This window comes from Crocuta crocuta, unplaced genomic scaffold (assembly GCF_008692635.1).
Source record: "Crocuta crocuta isolate KB4526 unplaced genomic scaffold, BGI_CrCroc_1.0 scaffold36, whole genome shotgun sequence".
Taxonomy (NCBI): Eukaryota; Metazoa; Chordata; class Mammalia; order Carnivora; family Hyaenidae; genus Crocuta; species Crocuta crocuta.
In genome coordinates, this window is record NW_027532203.1 from 2,107,937 (window position 1) to 2,135,203 (window position 27,267).

The 27,267-nt window shown below is 37.1% G+C and overlaps 1 protein-coding gene across 2 annotated transcripts in view; it reads right to left on the minus strand.

Moving 5' to 3' along the window:
• Window positions 1–466: 466 nt before the first annotated feature.
• The window catches only part of CDH7 (cadherin 7), a 111,618-nt gene continuing 84,817 nt past the window's right edge, over window positions 467–27,267 (minus strand). For both annotated transcript variants that reach the window (XM_077777674.1, XM_077777675.1), the window contains 5 exons: window positions 23,774–23,910; window positions 22,846–22,967; window positions 22,081–22,198; window positions 18,435–18,686; window positions 467–2,448 (listed from right to left, as the gene is read on the minus strand). In XM_077777674.1, coding sequence (XP_077633800.1) covers window positions 1,955–2,448; window positions 18,435–18,686; window positions 22,081–22,198; window positions 22,846–22,967; window positions 23,774–23,910 — 1,123 coding nt within the window. In that variant the 3' untranslated portion in view covers window positions 467–1,954. The remainder of the gene's footprint in view (window positions 2,449–18,434; window positions 18,687–22,080; window positions 22,199–22,845; window positions 22,968–23,773; window positions 23,911–27,267) is intronic.

A 27,267-nucleotide genomic window follows, 5' to 3' on the forward strand; every position in this document is an offset into this window, starting at 1 on the left:
CCACACTACGCTTTTATTGACTTGGTTAAGTGTAGTATGAATTTTTTTTATTCGAAAAACTTACTTACATAGGGGACTAAAAGTCATGAACAGAATCTTTTTCTGTTATGAGTTTTTCATATATATGTATATTAATACAGCAAGAAGATCTATCTAGTCCTGAAACAATGTTTACAAAACTGTATTCAAATGAAAGGGCTGTGTGCAGATGGTCAGATATACTGAATTATTTATTTTGATCAAGCTGAAGGCCACTTTCACATACCTTATTTCTAAGGATGAATGGTCAGTTTACAGAATCCTGGTTTCTCCTCACGTCATCAAAATATGAATATTCTGATTCCAGTGTTTTTCAGAAAGCAGCACTTTGAAAATGTAATTTCCCATACAGTGTCCACTATCTGTAGATTTATTAGGAACCCAATAAATTATTTTGAAAGAGAGAAATGAAAGAAAAAGTCCATTCTTAAATATATGCACATTAAGCTAGTACTATTCTAGGAAAAAATGATAGGTGGAAATATCATTTTAGTCAAAAAATTCTAATTCTAAGAAGCCCACCCTAAACACACATGATCACTTGAATGCTCTTCTCATTTTGGCACATCTAAACCAGTATGGAAATTCTACATTGCTTGGTTAGTTCTTGAGGGACATATGTGCCTCCGAATTTAAAGATAGATTTTGAAATTTGTAACATTACATTATGATATAGTGAAAAAAAAATCAGTCTTTTACTCAATACGGTTACAGTGAAAGAGGTTGGGGAAAACAAATTCTCAAAAGTCTTTGGAGCATAGAGAACGTGTGACCTTGAAAAATAAATCTTGCATCAAAAAAAATCTCAATTCTGAAATCTTTCTAAAATACAAATATTTTTTTCCACTGTTTGGTACATTCTAATGGCTCAGATGAACGACTTCCATGTCCTTGGGGCTGTGATCCTCTCTGAGATGGGAATAAGGGCTCAACTGCGCAATTTTTTCTCCGTTTCTCCATGCTTCGTTTCCTTCACGTAGCTCAGACTGGAGAAAAATCAGCATGTTCTGACGAGGTTAATTCTACGAGGCAGTGAGATGGACCTGAATTTCGTGGAGAAGGGAGCTCCAAAATAAATAGAACACCATGTGTTAAATAAAAAAAGAAAAGATAGTCTCCTGTATAAATCAGAAGAGATCATAAAAATCAATGAACAGACAGCAACTTTTTTTCATACCTACACAAGCAGCTCAGAATGAATGATTTACCTTCTTTTTCTTAGTTGGAACACTTCGTAATTTATTTGCTAAACAACGGTTTATGTTGCCTTAAACCAAATTGTATCGGTTTGTAATGGAGGACTGGGGAGGATTTTCCAAGAATTTATATATCGCTAAATAAAATGTATTTGCTAACCAGCAGCAATAAACTTGTGCTGGATTCTGTAATCTAGCAAGCTGAAAGCTTCACTGCAAATTAAATTTGTCCCGAGATTTGAGATGCAAGAAGTTCCAGGACATGTTTCAATGACACATCGTGTTCTGTTCTTCTCGCTGGCAGTACTGTGAAGGTACTTAACAGGGCACGCTTGGTTCACGGACATCACGGGGCACTACTTACTCATAGAGGTTAGGTGCTTTGCAGGTATCTGAGAGTTGCTATCTATTCACAAACCACTGAGCATTTTGTTTTTATCAAAAAGCCTTCAAATACTCAAGAGTCTGTGGTCAGTGCAGTTCCTTGGGTAAGTCTAATGGAGCTACGCTTCACCAAGGCAAAAGCCTAAACGGTTAAAAATGGAGAGATATTTACAATCATTTTCTCTAGTAAGTCGAGTTCTTGTTTTCTGTACGTAGTGGGTTTTATGTTTTTGTTTCTGTTGTTGTATGTTGTCGTTTTTTCTTTTTTCTTTTTCTTTTTCTTTTTTTTTGCTTTTATTTTTTTCTCCAGTACATTTCACGTTAAGGTTCTGGGGCTATGAGTACAAACTGTCTGGGCCGGTGCCGTACATATCCGCGAGTCGTTTAAAGCGAGGCCCCCAGTCACTTAGGTAGTCATAATTCTGATCAGAGTTTGAGCTGATGGAATCTAACGAGCTGAGTGATTCAGCCACTGAGCCATTTCCTTCAAATGCGTACGTCTGCAAGGAATCATAGGGGGGTGCGCAGGGATCCACATCAGCTTCTTTCAGCCTCTCCCAAATAAATTCTCGAAAGATGACGTTGTCTGGGATGCTTTTAAAAGTCGGTCGACTCAAGAACTGAATTTCTGGAGTCACATCCCTTCGGGTCTTAGTATCTCTGATGACATTGAGGTTTCTCAGTGCGGCCATGTCAAAAGCCTCTGTGTCTTCCTCTCCCCCACCTTCATCGTCGTATCTCACGATATTTTCTCTGATATCTCTCTCCTCATCAAAAATGAGAGGCTCTTTTTTCCGTCTTCTCATGGTGACGATGAGGAGGATCAACACTAAAAACAGTGAGACAAGAAACGGGAAAGTTTCAGTAAATCGCCACTGCCCCCCATCATGGTCAAATTAGGCCTGTGATCCTGAAGTATAGATTTTCTGCTCTTTAAAGGGAAATGAATTGGCCACCTACGTGCATGAGAATTCACAGCTACAGATGTGCTAAAATTGCTAAAGTGCCTTTAAAATAGGACACTTTTATACATCAAGAAACCCTTTTCCACACCTGTTCAGAACTGACGTCTCCCTCTTTAAGGCAACCTGCAAAATATTTGATAGAGCAAATTGGAGGGCCAGTTCAGGACAACTATAATGATTTCAAAGCTATGTAACACAAAGGGATTTTTTTTTTTTTTTTAACTCCTTAATTGCTGGAAAGGCAAAGTGACATTCATAAATGTTTTAGGTCTAATTTAACAACTGCAATTTAAGAAGGAAATGCATTTTAGCATTTGGTCTGGTTCTTTGAAGAAATGCCTAGTACTTGTTGAACAAACTCCGCTGTTAAATAAAATTCCAGTATATCAGGCTATATATGAAGATTAAAAAAAAGCTTTTCTATAGTAAATTGACTCTCACTTTCAGGATGAAATACTGAACTTGGTCTTTACTCATTATACCTGGAGAGAGATCAAAGGTTGTGAGATTTTCAGCTTAGCCAAAAAGAGATTTATCAGAATTAACAAATAATAAAGCACATGGTTATCCTAGAAAGTAAAGGACAACAGATATATTGGCTATTACTGGTTTAATAAACTCTGTTTATTTTCAGTAAGTATACACTGTGAAGAAAGATTCTGCTCTGCTCCATGACTGAATGCTAGTGAACTGGGAACATATCAGATCTCAAGTGGTATTCTTGAATTCTAGAGTTCAAAATATATAAATTAATTATCTTAAATAACTTTTTTTTATTACATCAGACAATTGTTTTCCTTGAAGATCTAAAAGGCCCAATGTGACCATTGCTCTCAGCCTATTTAAAAAAAGACATTTGAAATATTTATATTTAAAATATCTTAAAAGGTTTTAGTTTGGCATTAAGAATACATTTGAAAATAAGAATAAATAAATTAAAACAGGAAGGACAACACTGTAATTCAGAGTGACTAACAGCAATGACCAGGTGAAACTTATTTCATCCTCTGTCTTAATCTGCTTAAGCAATATTCTAGGCACTTACTGAAATAAGGCCTTTTCTGTTGTAATGCGCTGGCACAGGGCTTTGAATAAAATCCAGCTTTTCACTTATTAGTTAGCTGTGTGATCTTGGGCAAGTAGCTCAAAGTAACTGAGCCTAGGCAGTTACAGACTAATGTTCCTGAGGTAGAGACTGGGGGAAGGGAGGCATGTAAGTAGAGTCAGCAGAATGCCAGGTATTTGTGTGCAAAAGAGAAATTTCCAATGTTATCTTCTGGTCAACTAAGAACATTAACTCAAAATCCCTCTCTGACCAAGGAGAAATAATGAAATCAGGTACAGAGTAGAGGGTGCAGCCAGTATAAGGCAAGGGATGTGCACTGAAGATTAAATGAGAGATAGAAAAGGCAGTCAGGTGATACACACTGAGAGACACACTGAGAGACAGAAAAGGCAGTCAGCAAACAAGGCCTATCATTTGACCCTCAGAATAGTTCTCTGGGGTAAGTTATCTTCTCGTTTGACAGTTGTCTTAGGCATTTGAAACAGCCTGCCTATGGTCATGAAATAAAATGCAATACGTGGGAATGAAGTGTCCTCTACTTCCAACTGCCTCAAACCCTGTGTTCTTTCTAAAACATGATGAGCTTAGTTCTTCCATTGCAGGTAATCGAGACACAAGAGCGCAAGTGACAATCTGCTAGTTACAGAAAGACACACCAGTACATTTTAAGACATATGAGTAAATAGCACTTTAGATCTATAAATTTAGATTTATGAATTTAGCCTCTCAAACTTTTTACATGGTTCCTCTACACCCAAATATAAGTAATGGAAACAGAAATAAAGAGGAGCTAAATAATACTACCTGAGAAGTCAGATTAAGAGAGAGAATGAAAAGTGAGGATTCAAGAGAGCCATGATGGGTGGACCGGTGGAGGGAAGAATATGAGAAATCTGTAAGACATATCGGAAGCAAAACTGAGGCAGAGCAAATATCCAACTGAATATAAGAGGATGTAAGAAATGAATGGGCCTAAGAGTGAACAAAGCTATGAAGAGGGTAAGAATAGGTAATAATTTGATGCGCTTTTAAGTTAGCATTTAGGCAAAGTATTTCAAAATTCTCAATTCTCTTTTCTTCATATAATTACAATGAATCTTGTCATTTATATATATGATATATAATTGTTTTATGTTATATATAGGTTATATTTTTTACTATATATAAATATAAAACAATGATTTCTTATATTCTGCTGTAAATGTATTTTTATTCTACTGATAGGCTTACTTTTTGATGCTCAAGTATAGTGTTCAGTAAAAGTGAACATGACAGAACTCACATATGTGTCAGCTCGTAGGCTCAGTACCTATTAAGGATATTAGTATCTTAGAGAGTTTATTTCTCAATCTTGCCTGAAGCTAAGAAAAAAAAATGAAGTGTTTTAGAAGGTTAGAAATTTTTAACATTTCAACGACTTAGAATATTAATTTCTAACTACATGAGCACATATAAAAAATAAAATTTAACCTTTACGTAGAACAAGAATTAACTGCTCTTCAGAGTCTATGGAGATACTCCCTGTATTAAAAAGAATATTTTCTGCTTAAGTAAGCACAAGATTATATAGTTTAAGAGGTTTTTCTCATATGTCTTTTCTGTCAGAGGAAGGATACTTCTGAGTGGAGGCATAAAAAGATTTAGTCTAGACACGTGGACGTTATAATGTGTCGGTGACTCATGATTTATATATACTTAAACAATGTGCATTAACCATTTCTTATAGGCATTAGGACAGGATGATATAATGTTGACCACAGAAGTAGGCAAAATACATTTTCTCAAGGAACTTATAATTAAATGGGCAGACAGATATTCATCAAATAATGAGACAACTAAATGTAAATGTAGAACTGGGATAATTATTGCAAAAGAGGGAAACGTGATCTTGTAAGGATCCACAGTAGAAGAAACAGATCCCTACAAGGCAGATTTAACTGAGGGTCACTGAAGGTTGAGGCTGGGATGAGGGTGGAGAGGTAATATGGAAGATTACTCTTGGTACAAGCAAGCAGTCAGCAAAGGTTGGAAGTCAAGAAGGCTATGGAGCAAAGAAAGGTGGGAGATCACCAATGTGGTTTAAGGTGGGCATGGTATGATATTTTTTTTTTTTTAAATATTTGAATAGGACTGAGGATATGATGAAGAGGAGATGTTAGGAAAGCAATTACAATGTTATTCCAGCAGCAAAAGCATTCTGTTAACTTAAATTTCTGGTTTGATAATTCAGTTTTATAACAGCGTTTTCTGAGTATCCCAGTATGTAGGCAGTGGTGCTGGTTATTAGCAAAGTCCTGATAAGAGCGGATCCCTGCATCCAAGCAGCTCCAACTTGGTAGCTATATGTTTACAAAGATAAACATAATATAAATCATAATCCAGTTCACTGTGAGAAAGTACAGACATACACAGAAGCATACGTACGAGAATAGCACCAGTCTCCCACATTGAAAGAAATGGAAGATGGAGAAAAATATCGAAGTATAAAATACACAGTCCACTATAAATAAGTGGTCCCCTCTATTCTCATCATCATGGGTCTGTGACAGATACAGATTCATTTCTACTTAATCACCTTGGAAGTATTTCAGTCATACCTACCACACTTCCTAGAGGTCAACCACTGCCTTACTGGCCCCTATGATGAAGAGGCCCCCTCTCTAATAAGCTTGCATCACCAAGTGTCTTATTTTCTTAAAGATGGCGGATACTTTAAAACTCATCCAGATTAGCTCTTAAAACACTTATGGTGCCTTTTCAGCTGCTGAATTCAACGCCTCATTATCACCCTGAATCCCCTGCATGGGCTTTTCTAAGCTTGCAAACATCAGAATTCTCAAGATCCAGTTTTGGTCCCCAGCACCAGGCCGAATGCTGCTGGAGTGGTATAAATTCTACCCCTGCTTGATAGGCCTACTTATATTAAAGAAAAGCCATTTCCCTGAATGTATTATTTTTTTAGCATATTTCAAATTTTGAGTCAAGTTCATTTGAAAGCACCCATCGAGGGTGGTACTTTTCCGTCTGAAAACTCTATAAAAGGTTCTTGTTTTAAATCAAATTGCAAGTCTTCATACCTATTAAGTATCACTTTGTAAAGTTCAACCTGTTGCTGAGAGACTCTCACTGAAGGTTAAAACCCAAATTACTTTTAATTCTTTTTTTTTTATTTTCTACAACTGGAATCCCTATACTATCAGTGATTTTGTTCCCCACAAGTTGTATTTTAAGCACAAAATGCCATACTTGATAATAAATATGCATTCAATAAATATTGCTAAATAAATTAATAAAGTAGGGGTTGGAGTTACGCAGATAAATCTTGCCATTATGAAGTTCAATATTTTGTTTAAAAAGTAACTACAATGCAATAGGTTATATGGTAATATAACATATGCTAGGCAAATCTATACGGGAAAGTATGCTTTGCTCAGAATGCTCAGAGAAAGCCTCACAAAAGAGAGGACCTTGAGTTAAGACTTGAAGGAAAAGCTGCCATTAGCTAGAAATCCTTTCTCTATGGTCTCTATGAATAATCAGAATTTCTTATTAGTCAAAAAAATTGTCTAAATCATCACTGGCTAACATGGTAGCCACTGCCACCTGTGGCTTTGAAAGCATTTGAAATTTGGCCCTTCCTATTTGAAACATGAATTGAGATGTGCTTTAGTGTAAAGTATACATTGATGCTCAAGATATAAAGTAAAAAATATTTTGATCACATGTTAAAATTATAATAGTTTGTTAATAGTGCATTCAGTATGTTCTTAGCATTTATTTCAGGTGTTTCTTACTGTTTTTACTAATGAGGCTACTACCTGAAAGTTTAAAATTACATTTGTAGCTCATACTTGTGAATCATAACATATTTCTTTGGACAAAATGAAAGAGTCAAAAATACTAGAGAAATCTTAATTGCATGTGATCTTAACGTATGCTACTCTAAAATTTTACTGCCAAGTGACACACTGAACAGTGAAACATCTATTACAATTATTACTGTGTCTATGACGTGTAACTGAAAAATGACCTACTCTGAATGAAAACTCTGCTAGTATAATCTGTGTCCACGTTCAGTAATTTCAGTGATTATCCTATCCATGTGCGAGGGGAACCCAGCCCTTGAAAAACTACTTTTTAACTCTTCACTGTCTTTTGATCTTGTTGATTTATATCACTATCACTGAAAATCTGTTACATGTTCTCTGTTTGGCACTAATTAAATTCGCCAAGTTTCTTTTAATTTGTTGGCTTCAGATCAGAAACAACCATGACAGAGAAACAGGTCAACCCCTTTCAGTGTCACTTCCAAGTTCCCGCCACTTTCTCCATACTGGAGCTGCCCCAGAACTCCATACTCACAAAAAACCAAGTCATTAAGTGAGAATTTTCTAATCAATGATTTATCAATGGCACTCAATTTTATTGATTTTTCTTTTTTTATAAAAACAGCCTGTTTCATCTTTCCACATTCTTATATCCTGATTGCTCTGAAACCAGAGAAATCTGAATTTTTCTTATTCCTAAGACTAAGGTTACCAAGGACCATGACAGTTGGCCAGTCCAATAGGCACTCATCAGCCCTAAGTTTACATGGCATATCTATCATATTTGAAGGAAGACTTCAATGAGGAAATGTTATGGGTGAGTTTTTTGTTTTAATAGAATGTTATAGGAATTCTTACAGCTTAAAAAAATTATTCACTCCTCTCAAATCATGTTTTTTTTGGTGGTTGATCTTCTCTAAGTAATAGTTATGGTAAATCTTCCTCAAATTCTGTACTTAGTTTCTTCCCTTTTCATCCAGTACTCTTCATACACGAGCTCGGTGAAACCCAAGAATTCAACTACTTTCTACATATGGCAGTTGGTGAGATCTCTGACATATAAATCTCTCATCTATCTCTCTAAATAAATCAAACCATATTCAAAAACAACCACTCATAATTTTTATTAATAAAAATGTATGGAGTGGTCAGAATATGGTAAATACTTATTATATGGCAATTATAATTTTTTATTAGTTGCTACCATCACTTATTTTACAATTTTCTGTCCAAATGTCTCTTTTCAGATTTAAATTCATTAACTTTCTTTCATCTGTTTCATATTTTGTGTTCTTTTCTGAAAATAATACCCAAACTAGAAACTTGTGGGTCATCTTTGATTGAACTTCACTTCCTCCTTATATTTACCTCTTGCTGATCCCACTACTGTAATGAACCAATTACTATATAGTGTAACTCCTGGAATGCACCTCAAATCCCATACCTAAATCCAAATTTACACTGAATCCCTGCCCCTACTTACTGAGTATGTGGGCATCAGTAAAATGCTTTACTTTGCCCTCCCTCAGTTTTCTCCTCTCCAAAATGAAGGCAATAGAATTAACTCATGGAAATTATCTTATAGTAACTTCATAAATATGAACTCAATCTTTATAAAGTCTTAAAAATATATATAGTAAGCACAATAATAGGTGATATATGTTAAACTTCTATAATAAAGTCTTATGCAGTATAGCTTCTATATCTGTCTTGCTAAAATTTGAGTCCTGTAACGTGCACACAAAAAGCAATGTTTACTTTGTACTCATGTGATTTTGATAACTCCCTGTTAATTTAGTTATTTGATATCTAAACTATTCTATTTATTGGATGGTAAAATAAATAGAGATACCAGAACTATTCCTGAGAAGCTTAAAATACGTGGCAAAAATAGGAAAATGAACAGAATGTTAAATACTATTCAGAAATTCATCCCTAAACATATTTCCTCCTACATTCACTATATGAGGCCCTGGAAGTACACTGGATTAAAAAGAGAAAGGTTAAGATCAGTACTCTCTAAATTTCAGCAAAGCAAATAAACAGATCTACAAATTGTGATAAACGATATAAAGAAACACCCAGGTTTCATGATAAAGAATTGCAGTGTTTGTACAGCTTGCCCTGGGCGCCCATGGCTGACACCTGCTCTAGCTTCAACTCTCTGGTCGAGGTCCCTCGAGCATGGCATGACCAGGGACCCCCCCCGGTGCACATCTGCTCTAGCTTCAGGCATCCCACGAAGGCAGCCCCAGCATGGCAAGACCCAGTATCCCAAGTTTCCCAGAAAATCACAAACTAAAGGAGTTCATCACCACTAAACCAGGCTTCCAAAAAAAAAAAAAAAAAAAAGCTAAAATGTCTTCTTTAAGGCACACCTGAGGAGTTCAGTCAGGTAAGCGTCCAGCTCTTGGCTTTGGCTTGGTCAAAAGGTCATGATCTCACCGTTTGTGGGACTGAGCCCCGTACTGGGCTGTTGACAGTGCGGAGCCTGCTTGGGATTGTCTCTCTCCTACTCTCTGCTTCTCCCTCACTCAAACTCTCCTCAAAAGACACAAACATTAAAATAAATAAATTAAAAACAAATTTAAGTGGAAAAGGTCATAACTAAAAATTAGAAAATACATGAAAGAAGAAATCTCACCACTAAAGGCAAATAATAAAGGTGGTGAATCAGCCACTTAAAAATCTAGTGTGAAAATTTAAAAAAGAGATATAAAATATGATATTAGGGACATAAAATGTGTGTGTTGGGAGTACAAATGTAGTGCTTTTATTTTTATTTATAAAGTTTATTTGAGAGAAAAGCAAGAGAGTGCATAAGCAGGGGAGGGGAAGAGAGAGAATCCCAAGGAGGCTCCACACTGTCTGCACAGAGCCCATCGCAGGGCCCCATCTCACCCATCATGAGATCAGGACCTGAGCTGAGATCAAGAGTTGGACGCTTGACTGAACCACCCAGGCTCTCAAATGTAGTACGTTTAGAATGCACTGGAAATTAAGTGACTATCGGCTTAAGATAGACTGCTATATTTACAACATCAGTATGGGTGACCTACATGGTAACCAAAACCAAACCTATAAAAGAACCTTAACAACAACAAACTACAACAGGGGTGCCTGGGTGGCTCAGTCAGTTGAGCGTCCGACTTTGGCTCAGGTCATGATCTCATGGTTTGTGAGTTTGATCCCCGCATCGGGCTTGCTGCTGTCAGTGTGAGCCGGCTTTAGATCCTCTGTCCCCCCTCTCTCTGCCCCTCCCTTGCTCATATTCTGTCTCTCAAAAAAACGGTAGGAAAAAAAAAAAAAAAGGTTCTCTTATCCCTCTATGTCCCTATTCCCAACCTCTCAAATAAATAATTTAAAAAATAAAAATGGGCTGAAAGCTTGAATAGTAATTTTTCAAAAGACAACATACAGATAGCCAACAGGAACACGAAAAGATTCTTAACATCACTAATCACCAGGAAAGTGTCATTCAAAACCATGGTAAGATGACCTCACACCTGTCAGATTGGGAACTGTCAAAAAGACCAAAAAAAATTGGCAAGGATGTAGAGAAAAAAAACAAATTTTGTACACTGCTTGTGGGAATGCAAACCGGTGCAGCCGTTATGGGAAACAGTGCGGAGGCTCCTCAAATAGAACTACCATAAGACTGAGCAAATCCACTTCTGGGTCATTATCTGAGAAAAATAAAAACATCAATTCAAAGAGACACATGTTTTTAGGAACCTCCACACTGTGTGTGTTCTCTCACACAGAAATATCACACACACACACACACACACACACACACACACACGATATATTATTCAGCCACAAAAAATGAAGTCTTAAATTGAAACAGGCTCAGTAGAAACAAAATGTTGGTGATGAGTGGGTAGTGACTGGAAGGTGGACAAAATAGGTGAATGAGACTAAGTGGTACAATTCTTCACTTATTAAGACATGGAAATATAATGTACAGGGCATACAGTCAGTAATATTGCAACAACTCGGTAAGGTGACATATGGTAACTACATTTATCATGGGGGTCACTTCATATAAACATATCAAATCACTATAATGTACACCTGAAATTAATAGGATTGTAGATCAAGTATACTTCAATTAAAAAAAAAAAAAGAAGAATCGGGGCACCTGGGTGGCTCAGTTGGTTAAGCATCCAACTTTGGCTCAGGTCATGATCTCACAGTTCGTGAGTTCGAGCCCCACACTGGGCTCTGTGCTGACAGATTAAGATTCTGTGTCACCCTCTCTCTCCGTCCCTCCCCTCCCCTCCTTGTGCGTTGTCTATCTTTCAAAAATAAATAAACCTAAAAAAAAAAAAAGAATCATGGTTGTGAACGGCTCTTAATCAGTAGGTGAGGACGGTCCCCTTGAGAAGGTAGCATGGAGCCTGGGCATGAAGGACAGTGTGAGCCCAGTGGGTGAAGGGATTCAGGAAGAATGTCTCCGTAAAAGGGCGGCATGTTTGAAACTAATGGAAAGGCAGCTGTATGCCTCTTCCTCCAGGGTGAGTGAAGGGTTAGACAGCCTGAGACCTTCAAGAGGTAAGAAGCCCTCAGAACATGTCTTGCTTTGTGGGCCACAAGAACCATTTGGATTTTATGTAAGTACATTTGATGCTTCTGAAATGTTTCAAGCAAAGAGATAATTTATGTTTTAAAAAGTGAAATGATAGGAAAAATACAGGGGTACTAGTGCAGTCTGGTGATCAAAGACAGATGTCATTGGAAGTGACATCTAAGCTAAGATCTAAGGGATGAGAAAATTCAACTTGTCATTTTGTCTGGATCTACGTGCTGTAGAATAAGAGATATATGCAGATGCTCAGTAACAGAAGGCTAGAATTTGAACTTGTACTTGTGAACCCACTCTATTATTTATAGTCACAAAGAATAAATGAAGCTTTATATTTGATAAAATCCCAGCATGTGGTTGAGGTAAATTAGCTATCGACGATAGCATTTTTAACTAAAATTTTTAAACTGAATTTCAGCAACAAATGCAGTATCCTTGAAATCTCTCTTGCAGTATTTTCTCTATCTTGAGACAGATTTGAAAAATCGTACATTCGGATTCATTTTTTCTTAAGCCCTTATAGATCTCAGGGCTATTACCCTCAAAATATAATTTGAATATTTTAAGCGTGTGCCATATCCACTTTATAGAAAAAAATAGAGACAGGCTGGATTTCAGGAAAAAAAATGCCTTAAAATTGTATTGTCTTAGGAAATGGGAATATCTGGGTCCAGTGGAGATACCACTTACGGATAAAGACAAAATTAAATCAAACGTTCTTTTCCACTTATGAGTACATTAAAATCATCCCTGGTCTCATTCAGCGTGCAGGCATGGCACACCTTCTACGTGTCCTATCAGCATTTTATGAGGTGTTACATATATAATGATCAATGTTCAGCTCCTGTCTCTAAAAGCAGGAACCTACTAGAGGAGAAAAGAGACACACAATGAAACAGGCGAGTCAGCCATGAACGATGCTCTAGTATAAACAAGGTGCTGTGGGGTATGCGGGAGCAGCACCCAAAGTGGACTCCAATGCCAAAAAAAAAAAGGAAAGGTGTTCCATGCAGAAGGAGCAAGTCATTTAAGAGCAGCTAAGGCAAAGCAGGAGGAGTCTGAGAAAAGAGCAGCTCCACCATTTGGCTGAAGGTTGACCTGGGAGGGAGCAGTAAGGTCAGAGAGTCTGTGATTTTTGTCTGTAGACAATTGGGCGCCATGGGCATTTTAAGCTGGCATGTGTCACAGTCACATTTGCTTTGCAAAAGCTTACTCCGCCCAGGATGCTGATGGATTGGATCTGGTAGAGACTGAGGTGATTGGCATAATCCAGGAAGGCGACTTTGGACCCTGGGCAAAATCAGGTGCAGCATCAAGGCAGAGAATGGCATAGAGTCAAGAATCAATAAAGTAAAATTCCTATTTGGGGGTACTGATTGGGTACGGGAAATGGAAGAGAAAGAAAAGTAAAGGCTGACTGATTCCCCTCAAAAAACATGGAAGTAGGGACTAAATTAGGGGGAGAGGTAGGGATATAGGAAAACTGTTCAGGATTTAATAATTCTATTCAATTTCTAATGCCAGCAGTCTGTTAGAATGATGATTGTGCCCATCTAGAGTTCTGCAGATCATCTGCACAAAAGAGATGTTGCTTTCCATATCATAAGACAGGGAAACATTTCATTATAACCGAAACTGAACTTCCCTTTACTGCCCCAAAAGTATCACAGAGTCCTCTTCATGAAATGTGCAAGTTAGAATAATTGGAGTCTCAAAATAGAGCTAAAACTGACCTAAATACAATGAATAGTGTGTGTACAAAGACAACTGATATACCATATGTTTTGGTTATAATGCACTAATATCTCAAATTTATCATATGCAATTCTTGATGTGTTCTCTCAAAGTGGGAAGTTGTTGGACGATACTGTAAATTAGACACTCAGAGTTAACCGAAGAAGTGATAAAGCTGCTTTGTAAAGCAGATAAAGATTCTGCTAGCTCTAATTTGGCAGTACCTAGGTTGCGATGCCCACAGATCTATAGGCATTTCCCAGAGACACACAAGGCTTTGATATTGGAAAACACATAGCAAAAAATACCTTTTAAAGGACATTCAGAAGCCAGCCCTGCCTGTGTCTGGGTCCTGGCTCGGACACCTTATAACTCCGTGCATGTTTCCTCCAATTTACAGTTTTCTCATATAAAAAGTGGGCATGATACTACTTACTAATACCTGCCTATGAAATGTGTTATGAGAATTGAATTAGACCATGCTTGTAAAGCACATAGCTAATATCTAGCTCTGTCCTTTATTATCAATGGGACTGCTGTATCAAGTACGTTCTCTCGTTATAGATTATGATGGAGATCAGTCTTTTACACAGTGCTATCATATTCTCTGCAGTCTATTATTTTTACTTAGGTAATACTGTCACTTACAAAACTAGGAATATACTTTCCTGTTGAACAAAATCACGAGTGGCCACAATAATGGGAGCAAATACAGTTCAGCACTCGTACACCAGGAAAGAAAAGTGAAAAGATGCATGACAGCTGAATGTGATGCTTGCCATACTGCGCACACTGGAAGAAACTGAACTTGAATTCCATGTGGTAAGCAGCATTTTCTACAAATGTCTTATTGCACTTGAAGCTGGGCCAGCCTAACGTATCCCAATTGTGGCTGAAGAGCAAAGAGCTAGAGGGGATGTTATAGGACTTCAATTACTTGGACCTAATGGTCCAAATAGGGAAAAAACAAAGTTGAATATAGTGACAGCGACAGTGTTAGTGTGCAGGAAAATGCACAAGCTAACAAAGAAAAGTGTGCAGACTAAGGAAGAAACTAGCTATAATATTCTCTGGATAGATGTGCAATAATACTGAAACTGTATTTTACTTTTTTAATGTTTATTTTGGAAGAGTAAGTGAGCGCACACAAGAAGGAGAGGGGCAGAGAGCACACAGAGCCTGACATGGGGCTCGGTCTCAGACCACTGTGAGATCATGACCTGAGCAGAAATCAGGTTGGACGCTTAGCTGACTGAGCCCCCCAGGTGCCTCCAAACCATATTTAAAACAACTGAAATTCTTCCTCTCTGCTCATTTCTCAAAATCCACTGAAGTAATAAATTAGTGTCAGTCATTCGTAAAATGTCTTTTGAAGTGCTTTCAGCCTGGTTGAAAAATAAGCATGTATGTCAACAATTATGCATTTAACTATGATAAAAATGCAAAACAAAATTTGGGGCAAAATATTTAGTCAGACATTAGAATACTAAAGTATCTTGCCATAGACTGATGAAATGTTTCTACTGATGAGATGCAAAATAACTGCATCTCATTGATAACTTTCCCATGAACGTTGAATATGACCATAATCTCTCAAGTTGTACTCAGTGTACGTAAAGGAAGCTTTAGGATCTAGTTTTGGGATCATCACTTTCATTTAGAGAATTCTGGTGCAAATAAATCAGAAAGGGTGAGAACAAAGTGGGAATGCGAGAAGACTCCGGAAAGAATTCACCCATGAAACTAAAAGGACACAGAGGTGAGGTGAGCACAGCCAACTTCAGACAACATGGCTTTCCAATTTTAAGAAAGGACTACATGTGAACAATTTTTTAAAAAATATTTTCAAGGTGCAATTCCTTTGTAGTTTTAATCCAAAGTCAGTGATTAAGAGTAAGGAGACCTAGAATCGTATGTCATAATTTGCACTGTTAAACCTTGCACCTCATTGTACCTCATTCTCCCCCTCTGCAAAATGCAGGGGTTTGGGCTGGAATTGATTTCTGTGATGCCCTCCAGTATGAGCATTCTGGAACCTTCAGGGCATCCCTTTCTCTCATAAGTAGCTTTAATTTGAAATCTCACTGGACCACAAACGTGACACACAAGGAAGCACCTTTTCTAGGGGTCTAAAGCCCAGGTGCTTCTCCAGTTTCATCCCTAAATTGAACTAGATTCTCAAGGAGTTCTTCCCTATTTCCATGCCTTCACCTTTCTATTTTCTAGCGATATTTATTCAGAACCCTAAAAAGGTTGAGCTACAAATCCTGGTATTGAGTGTCTAGGAATGTAAGTCATCTTACTTCTTGGGGTAGAAAGAATGCATTATTTGTGCCCTAGAAGTCATGATCCATGCCAGGCTGTCCGTCCCATCCACACTGACTTTGGTACACATTGTGTGAAAACCGAGAATATCCAAGGTTCTGCATATCTGCTTCTAAAGACTCAGGAAAAAAAGAGACTCAATGCTGAACAGAAATACCAGTTTTTGAATATGTTGATGACTGAGCCGAGTCCTTACTAAGAAATAAAAGCCACTAGTTCCAAAATGAATTTCAGTACAATAGGGTCTATTTTGACTTTTGTTTTTTTGGACTTGAAGAAACTTTAGAAAAACACAATAAAATATAAAACATAAACACCTTATCCTAAGAAGTAGAAGAGGTATTCCTAACTTGGTATCTATTGAAGGAAAATGTTCAAATTTAACAAAAAAGTAGGAATACTTAACTAAATTTTGATGAATTCCACAAAACTATAATCTTACCCTGAGATATATGTCTACACACACACATACTCAAATATATTTTATGCAAGAATGAAATCTAATAATACTCAATTTCACTTATCAGTAACAGCTACGTAATGATTCTTGGCTAATTAGAATCAAGCAACCTGAACTACAAGAAATCCCTAAGTCAAAGGTAAAAGTATGTTGTAGCAACAAAGTAGGCTTCATTAGACAGTCTTGATAATTAACTGCTGTATGATTAAATTCTGGGAAATACAATTTTATCTTATTCTTTTGAAGTACCATGTAGTTTAAGTAAACTAGCCAGGTTAAGTTCAAGAAGAGCCATCTACCTTTACAATGGTTACATCTTTTTCAGAACTTATGCTAGTCATTTGAATTCTATGCTAATCAGGCTTTAACTGTGAATTACCATTTCTAATGATTTTCTGAGACTTTCTGCCACCTGTGTGAAGTTATTCGGAATTTTTTTTTCCTTTCTAGATTTGTTTGGTTAGCTGAAGTTACTGAAAGCAGTAGTTTCCATTTCTGTGACATCATTTACAGTGTGTTAGTAACTAGGTCTTAGCTCAGTTAATGGGTTGATAACTTGCTTCACCAATAACACTTAAAAGTTCTTGCATGTCCACTATATGGGAGGCACATGACTATCTCATTTAAGGCTTACAATAACCTTACGAGTCTAGTTCTACTATTTTCTCCTCTTAAATTAAGAAACCAGCTTTAGTAGAATTAATGTTCCCCTGGTGAAAAACTAGTGTATGTTGGGAGCAGTAATAAATGCTAGGTTTACCTAACTCCATAAATCTGGTTTTTAAATATTACACAATGATGACTCTCATTGCCAAACTCTGCTTTTACAAAAATATATTATAAATGGGTTCACAAATTATATTAGACCCATTTACATTAGAAAACACACAGCCGAGTCTCAGATGCAATATTAAATGCTTACTGTCCTTGCTGTGTGAAGTTATGCTATGAAAGACAAGACAACGTAGCAAAGGACTAAACCCATTACCCAATGCCCATGTTGGCTAGCTCCCAACTTTTAAAAGCGTACTGCATAGTCTCTCATAAAACTGTAATTCTAATATGTTATAAATCTTATTTAACCACGTAATAAAGTAATCAAGGAGAGTACAATTAAATAGGTTAATTCTTGGAAAATTATAACTTTTGCACTGTTGGAATTACAATCTTTTTAAGTTTGTGAATAATCAATCATAAAATGTTCCTTAAATCTTTTCCGAAAAGAGGGGAGGTATAAAGCTGTAATTTCTGAAGTAACCATCTTATCAAAACAACATAGAAAGATTCTGGTCTAATATCTCTCTCCTGTAGGGTATTATAGAACAACATGGTAGATTTAAAAAAAAAAAAATCAGTTTTATTTTTATTTTTATTTTTAAATATTTTTATTTATTTCTAGGAGAGAGAGAGAGACAGCATGAGCAGGGGAGGGTCAGAGAGAGAGGGAGATACAGACTCTGAAATAGGCTCCAGGCTCTGAGCTGGCAGTCAGCACAGAGCCTGACGCGGGGCTCGAACCCACGAACTGCGAGATCATGACCTAAGCGAAAGTCGGACGCTTTACTGACTGACTAAGCCACCCAGGCGCCCCAAAATCTATCAGTTTTAAACAGCCCTGTATCTTCACTGTGGTTTTAAAAGAGAATTTTTTTTTTTTCTGTGTTTTAAATATGCCATTGGAAAGTGCGGCCAAGTGAACATGGGTTGCTCATTGAACAAAACACAATAGAAGAGAATATTTGCATATGTTCTCAAAAAGGTAGTCAAGGCAAAAGGAAAGAGAAGAGTCACAGTCTATGTCTGGCCACTGTGACTGCTCTTGCAGCAAAAGCATTGGAAACCGTACCCACCCAGTAATGTCAAAACACAGGCGAGGATGGCGATCAGGGCTCCCGTGCTGAGGCCGGCAGGTAGGACGTAGGCCTCCGCGTTGCAGGTCTGGGCTACCCCGTCGGCATCACAGTCACAGACGCGGATGGTGAGGGTGTTTGTGCTGCTGAGGGAAGGCGATCCGCTGTCCACGATGAAGATCGGCAGATAGTACACAGACTGCTCCTGTCTCCGGAAGCCATTTCTCCTGGTGAGAACGGAAGCCGTGTTGTCTAGGATAGAGAGAGGAAACGTGGGCCACACGATTTCTGGTAGACTCAGTCCTGCCAAACCGTATGTAATTTAAAGGGGGAGTGGGAGGATGGACGAAATACGTGAAGGGGATTAAGAGGTACAAACTTCTAGAACACACACGCAATGTATGTGATCTAAGTCCTTCTGTTTAGTGTCTTTGGACAGAACAAGGGGATTAAGGGGTACAAATTTCTAGAACACACACACGCAATGTATGTGATCTAAGTCCTTCTGTTTAGTGTCTTTGGACAGAACATTATATATTACCCAATAGTGGTTCATTGTAGCACAGATTAATACATTTACCTCATGCTATAGAGTTATGACCAAAGGAAACAGCTACGAAGTAAACCTGAATAAGGAAATTTTTATTCATCACTTTTTAACCGCAGCTTTGTGGAAATTACATGTAGTCTACACTTTTAAATTTCAAACCACAGAATTACAAAGAGGATGATTCAAAGGAATTTGCAGAATTCTCAGAGAGCACAAAGGAAAATCCCTATCTGTCCACTCTGGCGAATTCAAACCCAATATAGAAACTATTAAAATAAGTCAATCCAGCTTCATCTGAGTTAAGTATAGATATGAGAAAGGGATTATAGTGTAGTTTTTTAAAAATCCATAGTGGTATATATCATTACTCAAGCCCCATGTATATAAACATTGTGTCAGTGATAAAACGGGTCATTTGTGTTTAATTCATATTCAATATTCTATTTCATCTAAACACTTAGAATAATCATGAAACTTTTAACAGTGATCAATAAGTCTGTATCACATAACTGTGATTTCTATTTCAGAAATAATTTTCTCTCTGCTAGCAGTTTACCCAGCAACCTTGTCTTAATTAACTAATTAGAGAATTTCTGTGATCCTTTAAATTTACAGCAATTAACACATAAAGGAAAATAGGATGATAGTTTCATCCAGTGTACTTTAATACTGTATCTATCTCCTTCCCAAGCTATCAAAAAAATACTTATCCAACATTATCATAAAAGAATGAACCATGCTCTAATGAAAGAGCAAGCTGAAATCTAGTCTATCCAAATAGCACCACACAGCAAGCTTACGAAACATATAACCTGCAATTGCAAATATGGCAAGAATAACTTTGATTTTCAGATTCCATCTGGTAAGTAAGTTTTTATGTAAACAAATCTTTTATTTTAAAACATGAATTTGAGGCGTTCACTGAAAACCAACACATGGAGCTGTTGAAGGATATTGTTTTCAGTATGTTTCTAACACTTAATAGAAACACACACATCTATTTCTTTGCCTCTAACCATTCAGATATATGTATTCATGATGTGATACACAAAGTTTTTTTTCAGAGTCATTGAACTATAACCAAACATGCCTGGCATCATAGAGTATACTGGCATGCACGTGCACACACACACACACACAATGAATCAAGGAACACATGCAAAAATGCCCAATCCATGAGGAGAGAGCTATGTGCTCAGGAGAGACAGCATAAAATGCATGATGTTCTCTATGCATTTCCTATGATGGAGGCCAATATAAGAACTAACCTCCTAATTCCTACATGTTTTCCTCCAAAGTCCATGCTAGGGAGCTCTGGGCTTGATTTAGGAAAATCTTTCAATTGTGCATTTACTGTCCAACAATCATGGCGGTCCTGGATGAAGACATGTGGGGGAAATACACTTTCTTGGGAAGGTCAGAAATTCCCCTCTCTGCATTTGTGCTGGATAAATTCAAGTGCTGAGAATTGTCCCTTCCAAATATGATTAAGTCAGAAAGTTTGGGATTACCCACATAGAGAATGCTCTTCCTTTTATATTACTGAAGGGACAAGATAGCCTTCTCATTTAAGCAGAGAATGGAGTCAGGAAAAATATTTTTAAGACTGAAATTTTGAGGTCAAAGTTGGATTTTCTGCACTAAAGGGGATGGTGGCTTCAGGCAAAAAGTACTGATAATGCCCACCTTCTGAGTAGGTCATTTTAGATGAGCCACTGTCTGACTAGAAAATCTGTTTCTACATATTTTTATTCTGAAGCCTGATTCATATATTCAAACTGAAAGAAATATATTTTCTGTATTGTTGAGGAACACTATTCTTGATATATCAGTTTCAAATACCCTTGTTAAAATGAATACCTTGAATGAAAATGCCTGTGAATATATAAATTCAAAATTAGACAATAGCATGGTCTTCTGCTTCCTTTAAAAGTTCTTATAATTGTCTATATGTCTATTATGTATATAAAATTGTCTATATATGTTTATATATGCCTATCAGTCTGTATATATTTAATAATATAAATATATGTGTGTATGTGTATATATATAAGCAAAATCAAAATATACTTACAGGTATTTGTGAAAATGTTTCTATAAGGACACTTAGAGGGGCACCTGGGTGGCTCAGCCAAACTTCTAATTTGGCTCAGGTCATGATCACACAGTTCACGGGGTCAGGCCCTCCATCAGGCTCTGTGCTGACAGCTCAGATCCTGAAGCCTGCTTCAGATTTTGTGTCTCCCCTCTCTCTCTCTCTGCCCCTCTCCCACTTGTGCTCTCTCAAATAAACGTTAAATTTGTTTTTTTTAAAATGACACAGAACGGAAGAGAGTGTTCACCTTTGAGTTAGAGAAATGAGATTTAGATGACCTGAAATTCTGTTTTTTACTTCCTCGCATCAGGAGTATATCTATCTTTTAATTATTTGCATGGATTACTTTTATGTAAAAATAAAGGACAATATTAAAAATATTGTCAAAATTGATTTAGGTTGAAGTCATATTGGAAATACCAATTATTTCCCTAATGTCTCCGTTATACCCATATAGGATAGTTTTATTAACACATTCAGCTTGCCCCTCAAATGTCTAGAAGTAAAGAGAGAGCTGGATATGGCTTCCCCCTTATTTAGATTTAGGCCTTAAATGATTTAAGTAGCAGCTGCTTCTTGATGACAGCAAATCCATAGATAAAAATTACTTATGAGGCTCACTGCCCTTTAATATTTTTAAGAGTTTATTTATTTATTTTGAGAGAGACAGACACAGCATGAGTGCAGGAATGGCAGAGAGAGGGAAAGAGTGAGAGTCCCAAGCTCTGGGCTGTTGGCGCAGAGCCTGACCTGGGGCTCAAACTCACAAAACAGTGACATCATGACCTGAGCTGAATCCAAGAGTTGGATGCTTAACTGACTGAGCCACCCAGGTGGCTCAATCATTAATTAAATCATTGCCCTTTAATTAATGTCCTTGCATGTGTGTGTACATGTTATGTATATGTGTTCCACAATCAGGATTCCTGAGTGAGAAAAAGTAGTTGCTTAGAGAGTTTGTACCTTCTGCCTCCACCAGTGACCATGATTTAATCCCTTACCTTTGTTATCTTTCAATGAAAAGTTGTGGTTATTTGTTGCATCAGTTGTTAAGCTGAAATAAAACTGGTGTCCGTTGGATGGCTCATCTCTATCAACAGCACTGATCTTCTGGATAACCTGGAATGGAGAATTAAAACATGTTGTGCTCGGCTTTGTTTTCTGTGATAGAAAAGAGCAATTTTACACCATATAATAAATACCATCCTCCTGGGAGGAAAGACCAGATATACTACTATGAACCCAATCTAAAAAGGGCTCTGAAAAACAAGCCATGTCCTTTTCAAATGCTGTGTCTGAATTTACTTTTGTGAACCAGAGAAATAAGCTGTACCAGCTGATGACGGCATCCCAGTAAGCATTACAAAAACACTGAACAAAATGGATGAGTAGAACAAACCACACAAAGATTTTACTGCGCCTAATTCTTAGGAGTTCAAGGTGCTTACGACCTGCTGTGTAAAGTGGGGAACAGCTCAATCAAGCTTAATATGCCAGACTTCTTAAAGGAGTCAAAGCCCTCAACCATTTACCATGGCTTTTACAATGTTTGTCTTTCTTCCTGAGAAATTTCATCATCCCAATTAAACCAGAATTTTAAAGTTCCTTCAATATTATTAGTTTATACTACATATCAAAGTGTTAGTTTTGCTGAGACATGCTGGTTGATTATATTTTATCTTAAAGCCGGCAGAATTTCAAAGGCAAGAACTGCTGGATATTTTAAAAGTCACAAGCTAGGAGGCTGGTGTTCTGAAAGCTCTTACCTGCCCTGGCTGGGCATTCTCGCATACCGTGGTTTCATACTCCATAGCAAATTCAGGGGCATTGTCATTGATGTCGAGTATAGTAATGGCCACATAGCCTCTTCCAACTTGAGATGGATTCTCTAATAAAGAGGAAAATGTCTTATTTATTCTGAGAGTAAAGCTGTTATTCCATTACCATTTTACTCAAGAAACTCCTATTAAAAATAGAATCAATCAACATGGTTTGCCTCTCTAAATCATGATCACAATAAGAAAATGACCAAATGTTGAATGAAATCTAGAAACTTAACACTGTAGACTTCAACGAGAGCAACAAAATTTGATCCAAACATCATAAGTACTTACAGTATATACATTTTTTTGTCCTTGATAAAAATATCATTAGAAAAATGACCAATGACCAATAAATCATGAATCTCAATGTTCCTTGAAGCTAGGGCTCAGATGTGTATGACTACACATAAATATGTACATCCATATATGTACATAATAAGCATAACATAGAAGTGTGCATTATTCCTTTAATGTTTTTCTTACCAGGGACTCAAATTAGTTCAACATCAATATGCAAATCTGAGTGTCTTGGCTAGAGATCAACTTACTACTTTCTGGAAGCTATTGGCCCAACTCTGTATCAGCATAAATACAGCTTATGAAATATGACTATGAAGCAACAAGAAATCCTCTGAAGGTAACTCAGGCCCATTATTTTATAGTCATCTCTTTTCATTAACTTTCTGAGAATTAGAAAATACAGTGAGTGAATATAAATTTATTTCACATCTTGAAGTTCCAGATTTCAAAAACTTTGCTTAATTCAAATAAGCATGTGATATAGCTCAAGTAGAAACTATAACCTCGTGACAGCCTAGTCACCACTCTCAACGTCCCCCATCCTAACTGAATATTAAGCCTTGCAACTTACGGCTCTCCATGGCAAGAACTGTGATATTATGAACAGCATTTGTCTCTCGATCCAAAGATTTGGCGGTTGTAATAACTCCACTGTTGGCATCGATATTGAAATATCTCTCCAAATCTGTGTTTCTGTCAATTGAATACCTAATTCCACATTAAAAAGAAGAAAAAAAACTTCGGTATTTATGTTTGATTATAATGTGCTAAATTTATTTCATTAATGACATGGTCAGTCATCAGATCCTGCTGATACCCATAATCTGTCATATTAGTAACAAATACATGCCTAGTTTAAAATTTCACCAAAGTTATAGTTGGTTGATAAATTCCTGTCAGTAATCTTTTTGCTTTTCTGTCAGTAAAAAAAATAAACACCCTAGTAGAGTTCTCTTCATAGCAGATTTGATATTTTAAGCTTCAAATTTTTTTATTATGTTGGCCCCCCAAAATAATTTACAATAGACTTAGTAGCCTCTGCCATGGTTATAGGCCCTTCGAATGAATTTCTATAAGTGAAATATTTATAGACATCTTGCCCATTCAAATATACTTAGTAAAAGCTTTTTCTTGACAACTCCAGCCAGATCTTAACCCCCAGTTTAAAAAAAAAAAAAATCACTCAGGATCGTGAACAGGATTCCATAGATATGTTTCAAGGTAGAGCCCCTAAAATTCCATGGATATTTTGGTGTGTAGGACCATTTTATCAAAAAAATTGCTATCTAAACAGGAGTGAAAAATGACTGCTCTACCTGTATTCTTAATCCATTATGCTGTTATTTGTTCCATATACAAAATTCACCCACCTCCCATTAATGAGTGTCTTCCAACGCCACCCCCAGTCATTGAGTAAAGGAGTCTCATTTAGAAACAAATAACAGATAAACATATACCCAAGAAAGTATTTTATGTTTCCATAGTTCTCCAACTACTATTATAAACAATATCATCTATTCCCAGTCTGCTGTATCACAAAATGCTAGACATAGAGCAAGGAAAGAGGAGGCATCGGAAAATGTTAGAAGATTAACCACAAACCAACAAATCTTGTCTTTGTCCAGCAAGAGACATTTGGGTATTGACAATCTTAGGAACCTATTTTCTGATGAATTCTATTTTCTTGATGGCATCTGAAACAAGATGATAAGCTGAGAGAGCAAAGGGGTATAGGTGATTTGAGGAGAGTATTCATTTTTTAGGAGAGACATAAATATAAATACAAAGAGACCAGAGGATGCCTAACAGAAGAGCTAAGCATTGTGGACCGATCCTCTGAGATTATGTTCATCAATGTAATGTGCGACCAGTCACCCTATTTGTCTCTCTTGCTCTGTTGTCATCCATGTGTTTGAAGGTGCATTAAGAGCACAGGGTTATTTTAATTGGTCCTGGACAGTGGAAGAGGAGGGGGGAATGGACGATAGGGGCACGTACATAAGTGTGATAATAATGAAGGCCCGTGAGATCTAGGTTGGTAAAGAAGAACTAAGGAAATAAGGGAAGATAGGCTGATATTGACAAGATTCTCATAGCATCAGTAGATTGTAAATCTCTTTCAGGATGCAGGGATTTCTAAAGTGGGAAGTGGTGGACAGAAAGTGAGACACCTGAAGCAGATTTTCAACAGTAGCATATATATGAGAGCTGACAAGTCAACTGTATGTTCATAAGAATCTAGGACTAAATCAAGGGAGAAGAACAGATTACTGGAGTCAAGAAGTCCAAGAAACTGAAATGGGCAGAAGGCATAAGTAGGCATTTTTCCAAAGAAGACATCCAGAAGGCTAACAGGCACATGAAAAGATGCTCCACATTACTCATCATCAGGGAAATACAAATCAAAACCACAATGAGATACCACTTCACACCTGTCAGAATGGCTAAAATTAACAACTCAGAGAACAACAAATGTTGGCAAGGATGTGGAGAAAGGGGAACCCTTTTACACTGTTGGTGGAAATGCAAACTGACACAGGCACTCTGGAAAACAGGGAGGTTCCTCAGAAAGTTAAAAAGTAGGATTACCCTATGATCCAGCAACTGCACTACTAGGTATTTACCCAAAGGATACAAAATTATTGATTCAAAGAGGCACATGAACCCTGATGTTTACAGCAGCATTATCAACAACAGCCAAATTATGGAAAGAGCCTAAATACCCACTGACTGATGAACAGATAAAGAAGATGTCATGTGTGTGTGTACGTGTGTATTTATACATACACACATACACATATATATACATGTATACATACACATGCATATATACACACAATGGAATATTGCTCAGCCATCAGAAACAATGAAATCTTGCCCATTTGCAATGATACGGATGGAGCCAGAGAGGATTATACTACGTGAAATAAGTCAGAGAAAGACAAATGCAATATGATTTAACTCATTTGCAGAATTTAAGAAACAAAACCTATGAACATAGGGGAAGGGGAAAAAGAGAGGGAAGCAAACCACAGAGACTCCTAACTACAGAGAACAAACTGAGGGTTGTTACAGGGGAAGGGGTGGGGGAGGGGCTAAAAGGGTGATGGATGTTAAGGAGGTCGCTTGTTGTGATGAGCATTGGGTGTTATATGTAAGTGATGAATCACTAAATTCTACTCCTGAAACCAATATTACACTGCATGTTAACTAATTAGAATTTAAATTGAAAAAAAAAAAGACCAAAAAAGTGAAAGGCCAATATGTTTGATGAGTCATGGTTACAGTTACCAATCATCATGCAAGAGTTTATGATTGGAAGGAATATAACATTCCAGGAACTAAGATCCTCAATGAATCAGTGTGATTATTGTATATCTGGTGGTTGATCATGACACGGAAAATTCTAAGTCTAAGGACACACTCCACAAAAGGTTTGAGAACTTTGAAGGAAAAAAGAAAATCTAATTGTTTGAAGATGATGATGGCAGTACAAACAAAACGTACTCACTCTCACTTCCAGGATCTGTGCTACATGGGATATGAGAAAAATCAATAAATCTCCCTTGAGTTTCTCCATACCCTCTTCCTTAATATCCTTCTGTTACAGCGAACCCTCTTTATGCCTATCAGAATCAAACATTGCCCCATCTGCACGGACCTTCTCAAAAGTGTTTTTCCTCGGAATAAGATACTTTTCCCTCCGTACAACTTTATTTGCATCAAAAGCAAAAAATGCCTTCTACTAAAAAAATACTTCATATACACTTCCCCATGTGTGTCCAGTTCATCATTGGCCCTCATATTGTCAAATCCACTGTTCACTTCTCTGTTCTTACTAGTTCTCTCATTCAAAGATACTATGATTGACCACTGACTCCTCCTCAAAACACATTCTCCATTTGCCGTTACCAGTACCACATATTCTCTGTGTTTCTCCTACCTCACTATCCATTCTCTTGCAGTTGCCTTGGCTGCTCCACCTTCCTCTTCCTGACTGCTCTTTACTTAAACTCTGAAAACTCTCCTACAGCTCCTCTTCTATTTTTTATATAAACTCCTTTT